Source organism: Podarcis vaucheri (genome assembly GCF_965113315.1).
Source record: "Podarcis vaucheri genome assembly, chromosome: 17".
Taxonomy (NCBI): Eukaryota; Metazoa; Chordata; class Lepidosauria; order Squamata; family Lacertidae; genus Podarcis; species Podarcis vaucheri.
Window position 1 is genome coordinate 38,820,483 of NC_138755.1, and position 19,182 is coordinate 38,839,664.

The following is a 19,182-nucleotide window of genomic DNA, read 5'->3' on the forward strand; positions in this document are numbered from 1 at the left end:
ATAAATAGCATCCCTCTCTGAATGTAAAGTAAGATGTCCTGCAGTGGAGACATAGCCTCATCTTTTCCTTCTACTCATATCACCTCCTCCTTTCCATCTTTCTCAACCTCTCTGCTATTATGCAGTAAATTGAGACTCCTGCTGCTGCTGCTGCTGCTGCTGCTGCTGCTGCTGCTGCCTCCGCTGTCTAAACTTTTCTTTCATCCCAGCCCCTTCACATGGGCGGGGAGAAGCAGGGAGGGCCAAAGGAGCAGGACAAGTCGCCAGATTGATCTGGAAAGGAACCAGTTTAATCCCAACCATCAGGAACAAGGAGCTGCCAGCAAAGCAGGGGCCAGCCTCCTGAGATCAGGCAAGAAGAGATCTCTCTCTCTCTCTCCCTCTTCTGCAGCAGAGACAGCAGCTGCTGGGTGGAGCACCCCTCCAGGGAAAACGTAGCAGGACAGAAGCATCATCACCAAAGGCAACATGCGAGAGCCTGGTTTCCCTGCCATCTCTGATTCTAATCAACAGGTAAAGCCTGGGGACTGTGCAGTTGTGGGCAGAGGAGACAAGAGATACAAGTAGATAAGAAGGGGGGAAAGGAGAAAGTCAGCTGTCTCCCACTGGAATTAACCAATTCTACCGTTATTCCAAATCTGTAACGTTGTAAGAAAAAACTGCTCCTTTTCCCTTATGGGGTACCCAAGAGCCCATATAGAGTCCTTTACTTTAGCAACAGCCAGAGATGCATACGTTTAGCAGGTGGAGTTTAATTTTTCCCATCACTTTTATCCCCACGTGGAAAAAAACACCTTGAGTTTTGGCAAGCCAGGCAGCTCTTTAAAGGCACAGCACGGCCCACGACAGTTGGGGGGAGATAACTGTACATGGATCTCTGTTGGGGGACAGCAGGACAGCCCTGTACTTTTATTGCAGGATGAGAAAACAGGCACCTCCGCAAGCCGCTTTATGGCAGGCTCTGCGTTGTGGACGCAGGCAAGCTTTTCACAGCACCCACATACTATCGCCCACATTAAATTGCCGTCCCATATCTAACCCCACCCTCAGTTCAATCCAGATTTGCCATTTCCATGTTCTGGGGTTTCCTGTTTGTTTACCGACGGGTCTTCTGTATAAATGATAAATCTAAATGAAATGGAGAAATAATATGGGGTGGCATTTTGATGGGGGAGGCATTGTGTGGGCACAGCATAAAAACTGAATGTGTGGGGAGCATCGAGGCCACAATAACCTGCTTGGAGGAATTGTTCTCCTGAGCCCACTTTTGGAGTTTGGTTTCCTTCGTCTTGTTTCCACTGTGATGCTGAAGCAGCAGACAGACAGCCGCCAAAGACTCGCCTTCCCTTCCCTTGCCTCTCTGCCATGAAATGATGGAATGTAGCACACTAAAGTATATAATGTTTCTCTCAATCTCTCACGCACAACTCAGTGTCACCTTTGTTTGCCCAGGCACTCCTGTTGGGCTTTACTCTTTGCCTTGGGTCTTCTCAGATTTTTTACCTCTAACAAGAGTTGCCAGAATAATGATGGTGTTGGTGGTGGTGGTGGTGTTTTGCAGTGCTCCCCTCTCTGTGTTGAGGCTGCCATTTGTTGCAAGTGGCCTCGATTTGTTGTTGGAGTCTGGCTGCACGGTTACGTGCTTATTAAAACTCTAGCAGCAGGTTCTTCAAGAGAAAAGCAGCACTGGGAGGGGGAGATTTGCAGCAGAGACAGTGTCAGAGAATGGTGCTTAAACCCCATTGCTTTCCTCATCGCAATTCTCCTCACCTCCAAGCCCTTTCGCTCCTGCAGGTAGCGGTCTCTTTGCAAAGACCCAACAACATGTAATGGTGCAACCCCAGCAATACACAATCGCAGCTCTGGCTTGTTCATGTACCGTATTTTTCGCTCTGTTAGACGCACCGGACGATTTGACGCACCTAGTTTTTAGGGGAGGCTCCCCGCTCCCCTGTGGAGACTTCATCCCGTGGCTAAGCCAGAAGCTAGAACAGCCAGCGGGATCCCGCTCGCTGTCCTGACTGCTTTAGCCACGCGCAGCCTCTCCCGGGCAAGGGGAGCCTTCATCCCCTGCCCGGGAGAGGCTGCACGCGGCTAGGGCTCCCCCAAGAGCCGTGCTCCCTTTAAAGAGCGTGCGGAGTGTGTTGTGGCTCTTGGGGGCTTTTCCCCGAGGAGGGAGAAGTGTAGCCCTTCTTCCCTCCTCGGGGAAAAGCCCCGAAGAGCTGCACACACGCTCCGCACGCTCTTTAAAGGGAGCGCTGACAGAGCCTCCCGCCTGCATTCGCTCCATAAGACGCACACACATTTCCCCTTACTTTTTAGGAGGGGAAAAGTGCGTCTTATAGAGCAAAAAATATGGTACCTACCCCTCTCCACACATCATTGTTACAAGCAGTCTTCTCCTAGACATTCTCTTTTGAACCAAAAAGGTCCAGGTGGCTGAGGGGAGCCGAGCCCTCCCCCCATCTCTCTGCCCTCCATCGTTGCAGACATTTTTCTTCCAGTCCATCTCATTTAATACCAAATGGGGTGAGTGGCCATCGTTGCAGCCTGTCTCTTTTACAGGAAGTGAGCTCCGCTGGCAGGAAAGGTGTGTGAAGTGCAGAGCACTGCAAGGTAAGGAAGAACTGGGAGGTCAGAACCCTCCAAGTGTCCCTATTTTCCAGGGACAGTCCAGGATTTACAAAAGCCGTCCTGGTTTCTGATTTGATCCCGGAAAGCCCCACTTTTCCTTAGGACGTCCCCATTTTCATGGGAGAAATGTTGGAGGGTATGGAGTTATGCGACCCCCCCCAAAGCCAAGGAGATAAGTAACTATACAACCTTTAGAAGACATCTGAAGGCACCCCTGTAATGGATTTGTTTATTTTTTAGTGTTTAATGTTTTATTATGTTTTTATATATGTTGGAAGCTGCCCAGAGTGGCTGGGGAAACCCAGTCAGATAGGCGGGGTATAAATAATAAAATTAATAGTAGTAGTAGTATTGAAAAGGGACTCAACTACATTAGTCAAGAAGCAGAGTTTTGAATGTGTTATAAACATGCAACACCAGATGGCACCAGAGAGCACAGAAAAAAATCTAAGCGATTTTCCATAGCGTTTTTTTTTTTTTTTTTTTTTTTTGTTATAACAATTTAATTCCTGGTGTATTTATAGGTATTTATAGTGAGGGGGTGATTTTCCTGTGTGTAGATCCACCCAAGAATATCCCTATTTCCATTGGCTAAATGTTGGAGGGTATGGACAGTACGCACACCCGCTTTTTCATGTTTAAATAAGGCAGGCAACACTTTTTTACATGACAGGCGCATGACTAAACATCATTTTGCTTAGCCCTTTAGAGATGCCTTTGACAACCTGCTGCTCTGCAAATGTTCTGGACTAAAACCCCTGGTGCCAGCCAGAAGGGCACCAGTTTAGCAAAGGCTATTTTAGAGCATGCTATTTTATTAGAAGTTGCATATAATAGATACAGTGGTGCCTCGCAAGACGAAAAGAATCCGTTCTGTGATTCTCTTCGTCTAGCGGTTTTTTTGTCTTGCGAAGCAAGCCCATTAGAGGATTAGCGCTATTAGCGCTATTAGCGGCTTTTAGCGGCTTATCAGCTTATCGGATCAGCTGATAAGCGGCTTAGCGGCTTAGAAAAAGGGGGGAAGGGGAAAAAACCCGCAGGAACTCGCAAGACATTTTCGTCTTGCGAAGCAAGCCCATAGGAGATTCGTTTTGCGAAGCACCTCCAAAACGGAAAACTCTTTCGTCTAGCGAGTTTTCCGTCTTGCGAGGCATTCGTCTTGCGGGGCACCACTGTATAGTGGTACCTCGGGTTACGTACGCTTCACGTTACAGACTCCGCTAACCCAGAAATAGTACCTCAAGTTAAGAACTTTGCTTCAGGATGAGAACAGAAATCGTGCTCCGGCGGTGCAGCAGCAGCAGGAGGCCCCATTAGCTAAAGTGGTGCTTCAGGTTAAGAAGAGTTTCAGGTTAAGAACGGACCTTCAGAACAAATTAAGTACTTTAACCAAACTGCTAGGTGGGCAGGAGCTAGGACCGAAAGACGGGAGCTCACCCCGCCGCGGGGATTCGAACCGCCGACCATGCGATCGGCAAGTCCTAGGCGCTGAGGTTTTACCCACAGCGCCACCCGCGTCCCATCCTACGTAAGCTACGCAACCATTAAGAACAAAATTTGACTACTAATTATATTTCAGAGTTATATATTCCAGCTTTTCAGATAGAAGCAGTTTACAGGAATGCACCAGCCAAACATCAGTTTTCAAACAATTTTGCCAAGCAGAAGCTAAACTGTGAGGTTAGACTAAAGAATTACAAATAAATGAATAAATACATGTCATCAATGTGAAGAAAGCGATAAAGCCAGCTCAGTTTCTGCTTCTGACCTTCATGCTTCATTAGGCAAACGTAAGCACTTCCTTGAGTAATCTGAAGTGGCACTCTTTCTATCATGGCACAGAAAAAGATTGTCAAATATAATAGAATAGAACTTCATTTTTCACTTTGTTATGTATGGGTGCTGTGTTTTTTTTCTTGTGGTAGACTTTTTTTATAAAAAAAAGTAAATAAATCCTTATTGAAATATTAGCCAGTGTGGACATTTCCTGTTTAGTCTGCTGTTGCAAGGATCTGTCAATGACTCCATTGATTACTCATTACATTATGAGGGCAAAAGAAGCCAAACTAGATGTTACTTGGCAATATGTAGGTAGTTCGCATTGTCATTGTGCCCCCCCCCCCCGCCATGCCAGCTACTTGTGAAATCAAAAACAGCTATGACACATGAAACTATTATTTATTGCATTTATATCCCACCTCCCTCCCCCCCCCCCGGGAGCTCAAGGTGGCGTACATGATTTTCTCCCCCTCCTCATTTAATCCCCACAACAACCCTGTGAGATAGGTTAGGTTGAGAGGCAGTGACCAGCCCAAGGTCACCCCCAAGGAGATTTGTGGCTGAGCAAGGATGTGGGTGGCGCTGTGGGTTAAACCACAGAGCCTAGGGCTGGCCGATCAGAAGGTCGGCGATTCGAATCCCCGTGACGGGGTGAGCTCCCGTTGCTCGGTCCCAGCTCCTGCCCACCTAGCAGTTCAAAAGCACATCAAGTGCAAGTAGATAAATAGGTACTGCTCCGGCGGGAAGGTAAACGGCGTTTCCATGCACTGCTCTGGTTCGCCAGAAGCGGCTTAATAATGCTGGCCACAAGACCCGGAAGTTGTACGCCGGCTCCCTCGGCCAATAAAGCGAGATGAGTGCCGCAACCCCAGAGTCGGCCACGACTGGACCTAATGGTCAGGGGTCCCTTGACCTTTACTGTGGTACCTCAGGTTACATACGCGTCAGGTTACATATGCTTCAGGTTACAGACTCTACGAACCCAGAAATAGTGCTTCAGGTTAAGAGCTTTGCTTCAGGATGAGAATAGAAATCGTGCTTTGGCGGTGCAGCAGCAGCAGGAGGCCCCATTAGCTAAAGTGGTTCTTCAGGTTAAGAACAGTTTCAGGTTAAGTACGGACCTCCGGAACGAATTAAGTACTTAACCCGAGGTACCACTGTACCTTTTAAGGATTCGAAGCCTGGTCTCCCAGGTCCTGGCCTGACAGTCTAACCCAGGGGTCAGCAAACCTTTTCAGCAGGGGGCCGGTCCACTGTTCCTAAGACCTTGTGGGGGCGCTGTACTATATTTGGGGGGGGGATGAACGAATTCCTATGCCCCACAAATAACCCAGAGATGCATTTTAAATAAAAGCACACATTCTACTCATGTAAAAACGCGCTGATACCCACGGGCCGGATTCAGAAGGCGATTGGTCCAGATCCGGCCCCTGGGCCTTAGTTTGCCTACCCATGTTCTAACCACTACACAACACTGCGATAGGATTGGCGTCCAGTTCAGCTCAAACAGGAATGTACTCAAAAAAGACAGGTCTGTGTCCCTAAGCAGCTGACCGTCTAAATTTCTGCAGTGGGTGCAGTGGCAAATTACTTGCCTTGCCCCGGGTGCTGACAACCCACGCTACGCCACTGAGTGGGTGAGACAAAAGAAGAGAAGTGAGGGAATGGGAGAGGTTCAGCTAGTCAAGGGATGCAGATGAGCGGATAGAGTTACATTTTCTTACGTTTTGTTTCAGATGGATATGAGGACCAAGAGCCTGAGCCAAAGACTTCGTGGAAAAGGTAGGCTTCTGGTCACCAAACAAAAGGCACAAGATACACTTCTGTGTGATTTTAAGAATGTAAGCAGATCCCTGTCGGATCAGACCAAAGGGCCATCTTTTTTTAAAAAAATCATTTTTTTTATTTTCCAATAAAAAGCATCCCATTAAAATATCCAATCATAATACTCCAATTAAAATAAAAAACTAAAATAAAAAAGACCAAATTATAATTATTAATTTTTCAGAGCTCCCCACGGTCCAGATTTCTGAAGCATATCTCCACATCTCAGTCCTGCCAGGCCAAAGGACCATCTAATCTCACAATGACCAGTCAGATGCCTCTGGCAAGAGCCTCCGGGAATTGAGACACATGGCTATGACTGAGCATAGCTGTCAACCGTCCCTTATTTGGCGGGAAACTCCCTTATCCCAGCACCATTTCCCGCTGCTGTCCCTTATTGATGATGTCCCTTAAATTTCCCGGGTTTCATGCTCGGCCGGCTCGGGAGGGAGGCAGCGGCTCGGGGCCCTCCGCCGCGAGAGAGCACACGCGCTGGTGTCATCGTCCTGGCGTGAGGAGTTCCATCGGCCCTTCCCTGCCCGAGGGGGGGGGAGAGAGACTCTCGCCCATGCCGCCTGCAAGCCCAGAGGCGGCAGCGGTGATGGCAGCAGCTGAGGAGGCAGCCTGAGGGAGGAGGAAGAGGAGGGGATGGGGAAGGACACAGAAGGGCGTTGCTTCAGCGGCTGCTGCCGCGCCGCAACCACCTCATGCCGGATTGACAGCATCTGTCAATCCTACCAATGTATGTAACTCTTTACAATAGCAAAATCCCTTATTTTGACTGCTGATCCCTTATTTTCGAGGCTGCTGGTCCCTTGTTTTCAAATCTGTAAGTTGACTGCTATGTGACTGAGACAAGGGAGATGGAAAGGAATATGCTTTGAGGACCGAGATCCTTTCTCAGCCTAACAGGGAGCATTCAAGATGTCACAACGTACATTTGAAGCACCTCCAGAGCACCTTTGAAGCCCATGACTTCAACCCCGGAATTCTGGGAACTGCAGCTTTCCCCTCACATAACTACAATTCCCAGTTTCCTTAACAAGCTACAGTTCCCACGATTCTTTGCAGGAAAGCCTTGTATGTTGGATGTGGTTTAAATCTATAATGTGGATCTGTATTAGTAAGGAGGCTAGATTACAATACTATGAACCTGGGAATAAACCCAGTGAGCACAAACAGAAATTATGTGTGTAGGGTATCACTGACTATCACCAAGGCAAGCCTGACTGCTTGAGTAAGACCCTGAGGCAGTTTAGTGAACTAGCCGTCAACTCAAGGCCTGTACTCCATATGAATGAAATGTCAAATTTCATATTTGCCAACATCAAAGCTACCAAGAGATATGGGTGCATTTCTACGTACATTTTCTTCTAAGCCTCTCCCACTGTTACCTCTGTGTAAGCAAGCATTAAACCAGCTGCATGGCAGTCCAATTTCAAACATTTAAGTTAAACTTTCACATTCTAAGTGTGAATTTGCATTTCAGTTTCGAAATTTCCCTTTGAGAAGTTGAATGGAGAAGTTGGAAGTGGTTGATTTTATACAGTGGTACCTTGGGTTACATACGCTTCAGGTTACAGACGCTTCAGGTTACAGACTCCGCTAACCCAGAAATAGTGCTTCAGGTTAAGAACTTTGCTTCAGGTTGAGAACAGAAATCATGCACCGGCGGTGCGGCGGCAGCGGGAGGCCCCATTAGCTAAAGTGGTCTTCAGGTTAAGAACAGTTTCAGGTTAAGTACGGACCTCCAGAACGAATTAAGTTCTTAACCCAAGGTACCACTGTATATATATTTATTTGTGACTGTTCTTTTCAGCTCGAATTGTAACCGTGAAGGCTGAAAACCAGCCTAGACGCAAGAGGGCTGAACAGCTCAAAATGGAGACAAAGCAGGAGAAAAAGGAGGAGAAAAAAGAAGAGAGTTCTGGTCTCATTGAATTCTTTAGTTCCTATCAGGAGCTTTTCCAGTTCTTTTGTAACAACACAACCATCCATGGGGCCATCCGACTGGTTTGTTCTAAGAAGAACAAGATGAAGACGGCCTTCTGGTCAGTTCTTTTCTTCCTCACCTTTGGCCTCATGTACTGGCAGTTTGGAATTATCTACAGAGAGTACTTCAGCTTTCCTGTCAACCTGAACTTGAACCTCAACTCTGATAGGCTGACCTTCCCCGCTGTCACACTGTGTACTCTCAATCCCTACAGGTAAGCCTGATGATGTGCAATATTGCCGGTTGGGGCTGACTTGAGCCTTGCGTGGTCTACTTCCCCTGCCCAGTGTTTTAGGTTGATAAAGGGTGAGTTAGCACTCAGTATCCACAAACAGTTAAGGCATGGCTAACCTGTGTAATAGGGACGCGGGTAGCACTGTGGGTTAAACCACAGAGCCTAGGACTTGCCGATCAGAAGGTCGGCAGTTCGAATCCCCGCAACGGGGGGAGCTCCCACTGCTTGGTCCCTGCTCCTGCCCACCTAGCAGTTTGAAAGCACGTCAAAGTGCAAGTAGATCAATAGGTGAAGGTAAACGGCGTTTCCGTGCGCTGCTCTGGTTCGCCAGAAGCGGCTTAGTCATGCTGGCCACATGACCCAGAAGCTGTACGCCAGCTCCTTCGGCCAATAAAGCGAGATGAGCGCCGCAACCCCAGAGTCGGCCACGACTGGACCTAATGGTCAGGGGTCCCTTTACCTTTACCTTTAACCTGTGTAATATGATCCTGAGTATCTGATCTTGCATTGAAATGTGTTCCATGCCCGATCAGATCAAGGGGTCGGTTCACCTGCATCAGGCATCCATTTGTCTCAAGATGCAATGAAGTGCACCACCGAGAGCAAAGGCACACTGCTGGGGAATCACGGCGCCTGCTGTGGCTGCAGAAACTGGCAGTTCTTAACTGCTGCCTCCTGTGCTGTTTTTGCTGTATTAGCAGCACCACAGTGACCTCCCTGGAGCACAAGCTTGGGTGGTGTGCATGGAGGTCCTGGGCTGCCCAGACAACAAGACCCTTCTCTCAGCCTTGCTATGTGGGCCGAATGAAAGCAGAACAATATGTTTGGCACCAGCTTGGCTGCAGGAGTTGCTGGAAGGAGGCCCAGTAGGCACCATCCAACTATCTTGTGTATTGTTTACTTCTTGGCCCTTTTCTCCTCCTGAAGAGGTCCTGGCAAGGCAGCAGGTATGGATTTTTCCTCAGGGCTTACTCCCAAAGCCTTTCTCACAAATGAGTATAGCCACAACACAGCGGAGGTTTAGGACCATGCAGAAACCACCTTCTTGACCATTGGACCCACTATTGACCTAGTCCACTCATTCCACCTGAGCTTGTCTTTGCACGTAAAGGAAGTCTCCAACTCACTGAGGGTTTGAGACCCATTGGTTGCCCTCGCCTGGTTTAGTTGATCCGTCGAGGCCATTCCCAGGGTGTGGCCGCTGTCACGTGTTGACAACTTCTAGGAGCCACAGATGAGAGCTGAGTACAGGGTGAGGCCCAAAGGTGGACAAAACAACCCCAGAAGGAGCATGGCGTGTCCCTCCCCTAACACCCCATGCACCCCTAACCTGTGGGAATGTTCTGGGGTGCAGGAGACGATATATTGACTAATTATATCCTTATCCAACTTGTGCTAACAAGTTCCCAAAATATCAGCAGAGTTTATAGACATTCCCCTTTTAGTTCGCAACGGTAACGTGTGCACAGGTTCGCTAGAACCTCTATAATAATTACTCTGGTAATTTCCCCTTTGTTCCCTCTTAAAATACAAGACACAACACAGTCTTTATAAAAGTATAAAAGAGTTTACTCACGTTCTGTTCACAACATGGTCCCAGAAGGTAGACAGGCTTAAAAAGGTTACATATATTTAGAATCTATCTTATTGCAAGATAGACCTTATCTCCTCTCTTGGCTGAGAGCCAAGAGGGCATCTTTAGATGTTTCCTCATCGAAAGAAAATGGCAGAGAGAGAGAGACGGCTGCCTGCCCTGTGCTTTTGTCATTACCTGCACAGGTGAGGCCACACCCACCTCTGGTCACATGCGGAGGAAGTCTGTCCCCAGGAAGTTTACCTGCTTGCTGGACAGACATCCCTCCCCATGTTCTAACATGTACACTCTAGGAATGTTGTCATTGACTGCTCCTGTGTTTACATCCCACATAACCGACCATCAAGTAGACCATATTACCTTCTGCCCACCTTTCATGTACTGGATCCCTTGCGGTAAGTGTAGAGAAATGGACCCCTTTAAGCCCCTTCTTCCATCTTTTAGGTACAGTGCGATTCAGGAGCAGCTGCAAGAGCTGGATCAAATCACCCAGCGGACACTGATGGAGCTCTACAAATACAACATGTCCATGGAGCAGAAGAACTGGCAGGCCCAATCCTTGCGGAAACGCAGCTCCAGGAGCCTGTACCGCCACATCCAGCGCCACCCACTCTATAGACACAAGCGTGAGACCAGCATGGAGGAGAACAATCCCCAAGTGGACAAGAGTGACTGGAAGATTGGTTTCATTCTGGTAAGGATGACTTCCTATTCGTTTGGTGGCGCCTCTCTGCTTCTTCCTGCTACCCTCCAACAGGTTTGCCCTGCATGATTCACACACACACACACACACACACACACACACACACACACCAGTATTGTTTCAAAGTCCAATATCTCTGCTGGACTTCAAAAGCTGGAAAGAAAAGAGAACTACTTGAAAATGATTTAGAGATGGTATTTAACTCTGAGTAGACTTGCTAAAATGTATAAATCCTAATCAGATAAGTACTGAAGATGTAATGAAATGGAGGGTACGTTTTATCATATATGGTGGACTTGTAAAAGGGTAAAAGCGTATTGGGAAATAATATAGAATGAATTGAAAAAAATGTTTAAAAGTACCTTTCCAAAAAAAAAAAAAGATTCCTTTCTGTTGGGGATAATTCAAATGGAAATTCCCAAGTATCAAAAGAGGTTATTTATGTATGTTTGCTAGCCCCAAAATGAAAAACGAGCAAGGTCCCAACTAAAGAATGACAACTTAAACTGGTGGAATACGCGCAGCTTGGAGATTTAACATATACAATAAGAGAACAAGAAGAGCATACATTTAAAGAAGACTGGAAAATGTTTACTGAATATATGGGTGAAAACTGTGTACATTTAATAACACTGGTAGCATTAAGGTAAATTCAACAGTGTAAATAAGTTTTGGTGGATGTAACAATGGAATACTGAATGGTTTAGTTTATGCAAAATATGCAGGGATGTCTGGTATGCAAATTGAGCTTTGGAAAAAGAAGGGAAGTCATTGATTTAAAGTTGTTTGGATATTTTGAAATGTAAATTAGAAAAAATAATAATTAAAAATCACACACACACAAGCTGGAAAGGACAGTGACTGAATCTAACTCAGTGTCGCTCATCTACTCAAATGGTGCAGGTTCAGATTACAGTGGTACCTCGGGTTAAGTACTTCATTCGTTCTGGAGGTCCATACTTAACCTGAAACTGTTCTTAACCTGAAGCACCACTTTAGCTCATGGGGCCTCCCGCTGCTGATTTCTGTTCTCATCCTGAAGCAAAGTTCTTAACCTGAAGCACTATTTCTGGGTTAGCGGAGTCTGTAACCTGAAGTGTCTGTAACCCGAGGTACCACTGTACCTGCAACATTTAAATCCCCAGTTCATCAAAGAAACAAACAATGCTTTTCATCAGTAAAGATAATCTCTTTTTACTTTGGACGACGGAATAAATGTTAAATTGATGTATCTGCATCATAGCTATCCTGAACAACCATATGTCTTATGACAATCTTGCTTGTGTGACAACCAAGATTTGAGCCTCTCCTGCTTCCCCACCATTTCGTCCTCGTCAGGCATTTGGAACGACCCTCTTCCTCCATGTCCATTTGATCTTCCCACATTTCATTCTCTATGCCCTGGGGAAGTGGCCTAACGGGGTTGTTGACTTCCTTTTGCAGTGGAATGAAAACAAGACAGACTGCTTCCACCAAATGTACTCCTCGGGTGTGGATGCCGTGCGAGAGTGGTACAGCTTCCATTACATCAACATCCTGGCGAGCATCCCTGACGTCAAAGACCTCGACGAGTCCAACTTCACAAGCTTCATCTATTCCTGCCGTTTCAACGAGGAGACCTGCAACAAAGCGTGAGTCCCCAAATAACTGCTGCTTTATAAACCCACCTTCCCTACCTCGGTACCCGTTGCTGGTGGGGCTGATGGGAATTATAATCCAAAGCATCTTGAGGCCAACAGGCTAGGAAAGGCTCTCAATGATTGACATGGGTCACTCACTGTTCATGGGTATTTTAATTTTGGCCTAGTTTTGGAAAATACATACAGTGGTACCTCAGGTTACATACGCTTCAAGTTACAGACTCCGCTAACCCAGAAATAGTGCTTCAGGTTAAGAACTTTGCTTCAGGATGAGAACAGAAATCGTGCTCCGGTGGCGCGGCGGCAGCAGGAGGCCCCTTTAGCTAAAGTGGTGCTTCAGGTTAAGAACAGTTTCAGGTTAAGTACGGACCTCCAGAACGAATTAAGTACTTAACCCGAGGTACCAGTGTATTTGGTTTTTAAAATGAAAAATAAAAATGCCACCTTTCCATCACTGATTCAAAGTGCCTCAAAAATTCAATTTAAAAAAAACTAAATAGCTGATGAAGTAGTAGATTTCATGTTAAAGAAGACAGTTCACAACATGATCTGTGAACTTCCTTCTAAGAGAAGGGGAAGGAGCACAGAATTTTAACATAAATATCCCCTCCCCAGACACCTGCCTATTTCCTTGCACCCACTTCCATCCCCCAGGTAATCTGGTTTTTTCCACCACCAGACTCTGAAACCAGAAGCCACTCTAAGAGAAAAATTGTCTGAGGAGCATTTTTCTGAGGAGAATTGGTGGGCATTAGCAATGAGGGTAAAGGGGGGGGGATTCAGTGCAGCTCACATTTAAAGCTAAATCTGTCGAATTCAGACTTGCCAAAAGCCATACAAGAAGCAAAACACAACCACCTTTCAAAATGCACATTTATTCAAATTTTGCAATGCAGTTCTCTAGGCAAACAACATGTACGCACATTCGTGGAAATAACACATAAAAGAGCATTATTGAATTCATAAAAAATGGCTTGCAAAAATGTGTGCATTAATCAGAACTGCCTACAAAAATGTGTTCTCATTAGGAGAAATACTAAAATGCTGGCTATTTTTATGAGGATTTTTTATTATTATTGCAAATTGCTTCAGAAATGTGGAGCACTCAATTTAAGATTGGGGGAAAATGTGAAACAGAGAGAACCAAACTGCTAGAACTTTCCATCCCTAGTGGGTGGAAAGTTTGAGGACTTGTTCACACTTCAGTGCATGGGTTTGAGAAATTTTTCATTCACCCCACCGCTTTCCCCAGGAAACCCTGCTGTTTAACAAATACTGATCAGGTTTTCTGCAGATTAGCATTTGTTCCAATTAAACAGTAACTGTGTTTCCCCAGGGAAAACAGTGGGACAAAAGAAAAACTTCTTTGACTCATGTCTAGAAAGCATGGGACAAGCAAAAGTTTGGACAAACCCTGAGTGCCCTTCGGACCCTATATTCCCAGTATCTCTGTGATTTGGGAACATGTTTTTGCTGTGAAACCTTCTAAAAGGTAAAGGTAAAGGACCCCTGACCATTAGGTCCAGTTGTGGCCGACTCTGGGGTTGCAGTGCTCATCTCACTTTATTGGCCGAGGGAGCCGGCATACAGCTTCCAGGTCATGTGGCCAGCAGGACTAAGCCGCTTCTGGCGAACCAGAGCAGCGCACGGAAACGCCGTTTACCTTTCCCACCAGAGTGGTACCTGTTTATCTACTTGCACTTTGTGCTTTCGAACTGCTAGGTTGGCAGGAGCAGGGACCGAGCAACGAGAGCTCACCCCGTCACGGGGATTCGAACCGCCGACCTTCTGATCGGCAAGTCCTAGGCTCTGTGGTTTAACCCACAGCGCCACCCGCATCCCTCTTAGTTGCACTCAAATATGACATCTGAATAAAAAGCAGTCCCACCTTTGCAAAATCCTGCCTGGCAGCTTGGCAACCCCAGTTAAGGACCATTACAAATTATGTCCAGGGGTGCCAACTTGAATAAAATATTGGGGGGTCCAGGTAGGCCCCACCCTGCATAATCAATCACAAGATGCGGTGCACGCTCACCATTTGAATGGCAGTGCCCATCAACTTTGGGGAGGCCTGTCCCCTCAGATATTTTATTGGGGGAGCTGAAGAGACCTCTGTCCCTAGTAGCTGGTTCCTACGGTTATGTCAGTGCAGCCACGCCAGCAAATATCCCCCCTCTCCCACCAAGAAGGAGGTTGACGTCACCCAAATGTTGTGGGGAGTCGCTTCTTTCATCGGAAGGTGTCCACATGATTCATTTGACACCCCTTTCCATGTGATGCTGTGGGAGCTCTGCTCTGCCTGTTAACCCACCAAGCCAAATACAGCCCACTGGCCACGTGTATACCCTCTCTCTGCTGCCAGGTTCTTGGCCCTGTTTTTCCCGGTGCCCCACAAGCAGCAAAACAAGGAAGTGTATCAATTTCCCAGTGGGCTGCATTTCGTGACCACAGGGGTTAGTTACACCAGTTAGATTCCCATCTCTGGAACAAAAATACCATTTTTCCAGTGCTGCCAAGTCTCAGTTGTTTGGGTCTAGCTGGCAGGCTGACAAACCACCATTAGTTCCAGCAATTGTTTGCAGTACTTTGTCAACTCACCTTACTCTGACCTTCCTTTCACAACTTGTGCACGCCGTTTCCACCCCCTTCCAAACCCTGAATCAGCGCTGAATGCTATTTATTCTTGTTTAAATTTGCAATATGTTTAAGCCTTGCTGATTTGCCTCTGGTGCTGAAGACACTATTTATGGTGTCGACACAGCTTGCGCCTGGGTCATGCCCACAGCTTTCACACATCTGTTGTGCCTCTGAATTAGAAAGTGCTGGATCTTCTCTGAGAAGGCTGCTAAGTGCATCAAAGCTGCTCAGGGAAATTTTCAAACCCTGAAATTTGGGGTCCCCTTCAAACTGGTGCCAAAGTTTTGTAGGATTTTGTAGCACGAACCATGTTTGATTTTTTTGTTGTTAAGTACGAACCTCTGTTTGATGTCTCAATTAATCAGTGGGGGGTGGTTCTACAAAACAAGGGGTTCACACTACAAAACCCTACAAAACAACCACAAAACTTTGGCACCGGTTTAGAGGGAATCCGAAACTTTAGGCGTCGTAGTTAAGGAAGCTCTGCTGCAGGGTCATAATCACAGTCACAATTTGGTCACCCCGTGATGGGGTGAGCTCCCGTTGCTCGGTCCCTGCTCCTGTCAACCTAGCAGTTTGAAAGCACGTCAGAGTGCAAGTAGATAAATAGGTACCACTCCGGCGGGAAGGTAAACAGTGTTTCCGTGCGCTGCTCTGGTTTGTCAGAAGCGGCTTAGTCATGCTGGCCACATGACCCGGAAGCTGTTCCCTCGGCCAATAAAGCAAGATGAGCACCGCAACCCCAGAGTCGTTCGCAACTGGACCTAACGGTCAGGGGTCCCTTTACCTTTACTAAGGCTAAGTAAAATGTTATGAGGCAACAAGCAAATCTTTGAATTCACTACAGCGCTTCTGCACACCACATCTTTGGGCAGAGGAAGAAAACAAAATATTGCTGGGCTTGGTTGAAGAGCTGAAGTCAGCAGAGAATAGAATCACAGAATTGTAGAAGTTGGAAGGGACCTCAAGCGTCATCTAATCCGACCCCCTGCAATGCAGGAATTTCAAGTAGCTCAAACATGACAGGTGGCCATTTGTAATAGCCTTCATATGGGATGAAGCAGGTGTTAAGCGCTATTTGACTCTGCTTGTGCAAAAAAGAACTTTGGATGCAGCAAGGCAAACACTGCTTTCACCTAATTAGCCACCCCTTAAGTGATGTCAAAAGTGTCTCAGCAGCGCAGTGGGGAGGGGAGGGTGAAGCGAGTGACTGGCGGCAGAGCTAGGGGGTCAGGCCAGTGGGTGATGAGGCCCTTCTGAGCTCTGGTGCCCTCAGCAGCTGCCCAATCCTGCTGACCCCTGAGGGCACCAAGACAATGCCAAGGTGCCATCTCCGTGGTTGGCAGCAGCAGTGTACTGCATGTAACCAATCTGCCAACCCAACTTGTTCAGTTGTGAAATGCGCTGACTATGCCCAGGCTGCTCAAGTGGTGTATTAAAATTGCAAGGCCCATCAGAGTTGTTGTCGCAGATCTTTCACAATTAATTATCTCTACACTGTTCCGCTTATGTGACTTTTATACTTAACATTAGATGCATGTTAATGGCACAATAATTTGTTTTATGTTATGCTCCATGCACCATCCCTGTGCATGTGTGACTGTACTAATTTGTGTACTAAATACTAATGTGCACCATACTGTTTTACTGGCAAAAGAAAGTTATCAACAAAGGCATGTTAGTTTGGCTTCATTGGCATATAGGTAACGGTAAAGGGACCCCTGACCATTAGGTCCAGTCGCAGATGACTCTGGGGTTGTGGTGCTCATCTCACTTTTTGGCCGAGGGAGCCAGCGTAAAGCGTACAGTCATGTGGCCAGCATGACTAAGCCACTTCAGGCGAACCAGAGCAGCGCACAGAAACACCGTTTACCTTCCCACCGGAGCGGTACCTATTTATCTACTTGCACTTTGACATGCTTTTGAACTGCTAGGTTGGCAGGAACAGGGATCGAGCAACGGGATCCGAACTGCCAACCTTCTGATCGGCAAGCTCTAGGCTCTGTGGCTTCACCCACAGCGCCACCCATGTCCCTCTCATTGGCATATAGTGGCATGCTTAATACCAACCCCAAGGTAGCTTGTTTGTATGGCTTTCTTGGGGTGTATTTGACTCCAAGATTGGACCAATAGTCTTCTTTTTTCTATTGGCAGAATGTTAAATCAGCACAAAACCTTCCATCTTAGGACAGGCAAGCTGCAAGACTTGGGACTTCCACCATGACAGAAACTTCTTTTTCTCTCTTCCTCTCTTCCATTTTTAAAGCAGGAGGTTGATACCTAGGCTGAGTTCTCATACACTATAGCTTGCTGGCTTTTTTCGCTATTGTGTTTACTTGGCCCCAGTACAGAAATTGTGCTACCGTTGATGTTTGTTCATTTCTAATGGGCCAACGCAGTGGCCTGCCTTTTTTCACTTTTGTTCAACTGAATTGTCTTTCTGGATAACTCAGTTGGTTAGAGCGTGGTGCTGATAACGCCAAGGTTGCAGGTTCCATCCCTGCATGGGGCAGCTGCATATCCCTACACTGCAGGGGGTTGGACTGCATGATCCACAGGGTACCTTCCAACTCTTCAATTCTGTGCTTCTTCATTGAGTTGACCTGGACACTTTGCGTTTCTTCTCCTCAGGAACTACACTCATTTCCATCACCCTATTTATGGAAACTGCTACACGTTCAATGACAACAGCAGCACACTCTGGATGTCCTCCCTGCCTGGGATCAATAATGGTGAGCAGGGGATTGGAAGGTGGTGATGGATGTCGGAAGAGGCTTCTTGAGCTATATCCTCATTTCCCTTTCTAATCTGGCACCACATTCATCTCTTTCCTGCAACATTGATTTTTCTTCCTTGCTGAGCTCACTCCTGCCTGTCTTCTTTTCTTCCTTTCTTTGCATTTTTGTGTGTTTCTTTTCTTTCTTTCTTTTTTGATAGTAGTTTTTATTTGGTTTTACAAGTTAAAGTTTACATTCAAAGTCCTAAGTAATAAAAAGGTAAACAGACAAAAGATTCACCCAAATCTCTGGACTCCCCCCCCCCCTTCCATGGGTTCCATCTCTAGTCCTTTTCTGCTGCATATTACTCCAATTTTTTAAGAATCCCAATTATTCCTAGTTCTTTTTACAATACAAGCATTATTCAAATATTGCTAAAGAGTTGTTGTTTACAGTAGTCTCCAAGGTAAATTGTGAATTTCCTCTAGTCTTTGTTGAAATTCTGGTCTTCCTGGTTTCTGATTTTCCCAGTCATTTTCGCCATCTCCGCATAGTCCATCAGTTTGGTCTACCGTTCCTCTCTTGCAGGAACTTCATCTTCTTTCCATCTCTCTTTTGCCCTGTTTTCATCTCTGTGCATGACTGCCATTGGCCTTCCCTGCCCTCTGTCTCCACAGGTCTCTCTCTAGTTGTCCGCACAGAGCAGAACGACTTTATCCCACTTCTCTCCACTGTGACGGGAGCCCGAGTGATGGTGCATGGTCAGAAGGAACCGGCCTTCATGGATGACGGGGGCTTTAATGTGCGCCCCGGCGTTGAAACATCCATCAGTATGAGAAAGGTGAGGTCAGAAGTAGGATATGAGACCTGGCTTCAGTGTGCAGAATTGTGAGGGAATGAGAGGAAAGCACATGGCTCCTGTAAGACCCATTGGATTCGGTCAGAGGTTACAAAAAGAAAATATAAAGAAATGTTGGTTAAAGGTAAAGGTAAAGGGACCCCTGACCATTAGGTCCAGTCGTGACCGACGCTGGGGTTGCGCTGCTCATCTCGCTTTATTGGCCGAGGGAGCCGGCGTACAGCTTCTGGGTCATGTGGCCAGCATGACTAAGCCGCTTCTGGCAAACCAGAGCAGCGCACGGAAATGCCGTTTACCTTCCGGCTGGAGCAGTACCTATTTATCTACTTGCACTTTGACGTGCTTTCGAACTGCTAGGTTGACAGGAGCAGGGACAGAGCAATGGGAGCTCACCCCGTCACAGGGATTCGACCCGCCGACCTTCCAATCGGCAAGCCCTAGGCTCTGTGGCTTTAACCCACAGCGCCACCCATGTCCCATGAGACCTGGCTTCAGCGTGCAGAATTGTGAGGGAATGAGGGGAAGGCACATGGCTCCCGTAAGACCCATTGGATTCAGTCAGAGGTT

General features: G+C 46.8%; 1 protein-coding gene across 3 annotated transcripts in view; it reads left to right on the top strand.

Annotated features, from left to right (window-relative positions):
* Positions 1-277: 277 nt before the first annotated feature.
* Positions 278-19,182, top strand: part of SCNN1A (sodium channel epithelial 1 subunit alpha) — a 28,074-nt gene continuing 9,169 nt past the window's right edge. Inside the window, exons 1-8 of one of the 3 annotated variants that reach the window (XM_082204863.1) lie at positions 278-513; positions 2,566-2,616; positions 6,150-6,195; positions 8,057-8,444; positions 10,504-10,753; positions 12,206-12,393; positions 17,671-17,771; positions 18,434-18,597. In XM_082204863.1, coding sequence (XP_082060989.1) covers positions 6,150-6,195; positions 8,057-8,444; positions 10,504-10,753; positions 12,206-12,393; positions 17,671-17,771; positions 18,434-18,597 — 1,137 coding nt within the window. In that variant the 5' untranslated portion in view covers positions 278-513; positions 2,566-2,616. Of the gene's footprint in view, positions 514-2,565; positions 2,617-5,852; positions 5,993-6,055; positions 6,196-8,056; positions 8,445-10,503; positions 10,754-12,205; positions 12,394-17,670; positions 17,772-18,433; positions 18,598-19,182 lie in introns of those variants that run through there. The other 2 variants (XM_082204861.1, XM_082204862.1) reach the window with 2 other exon arrangements.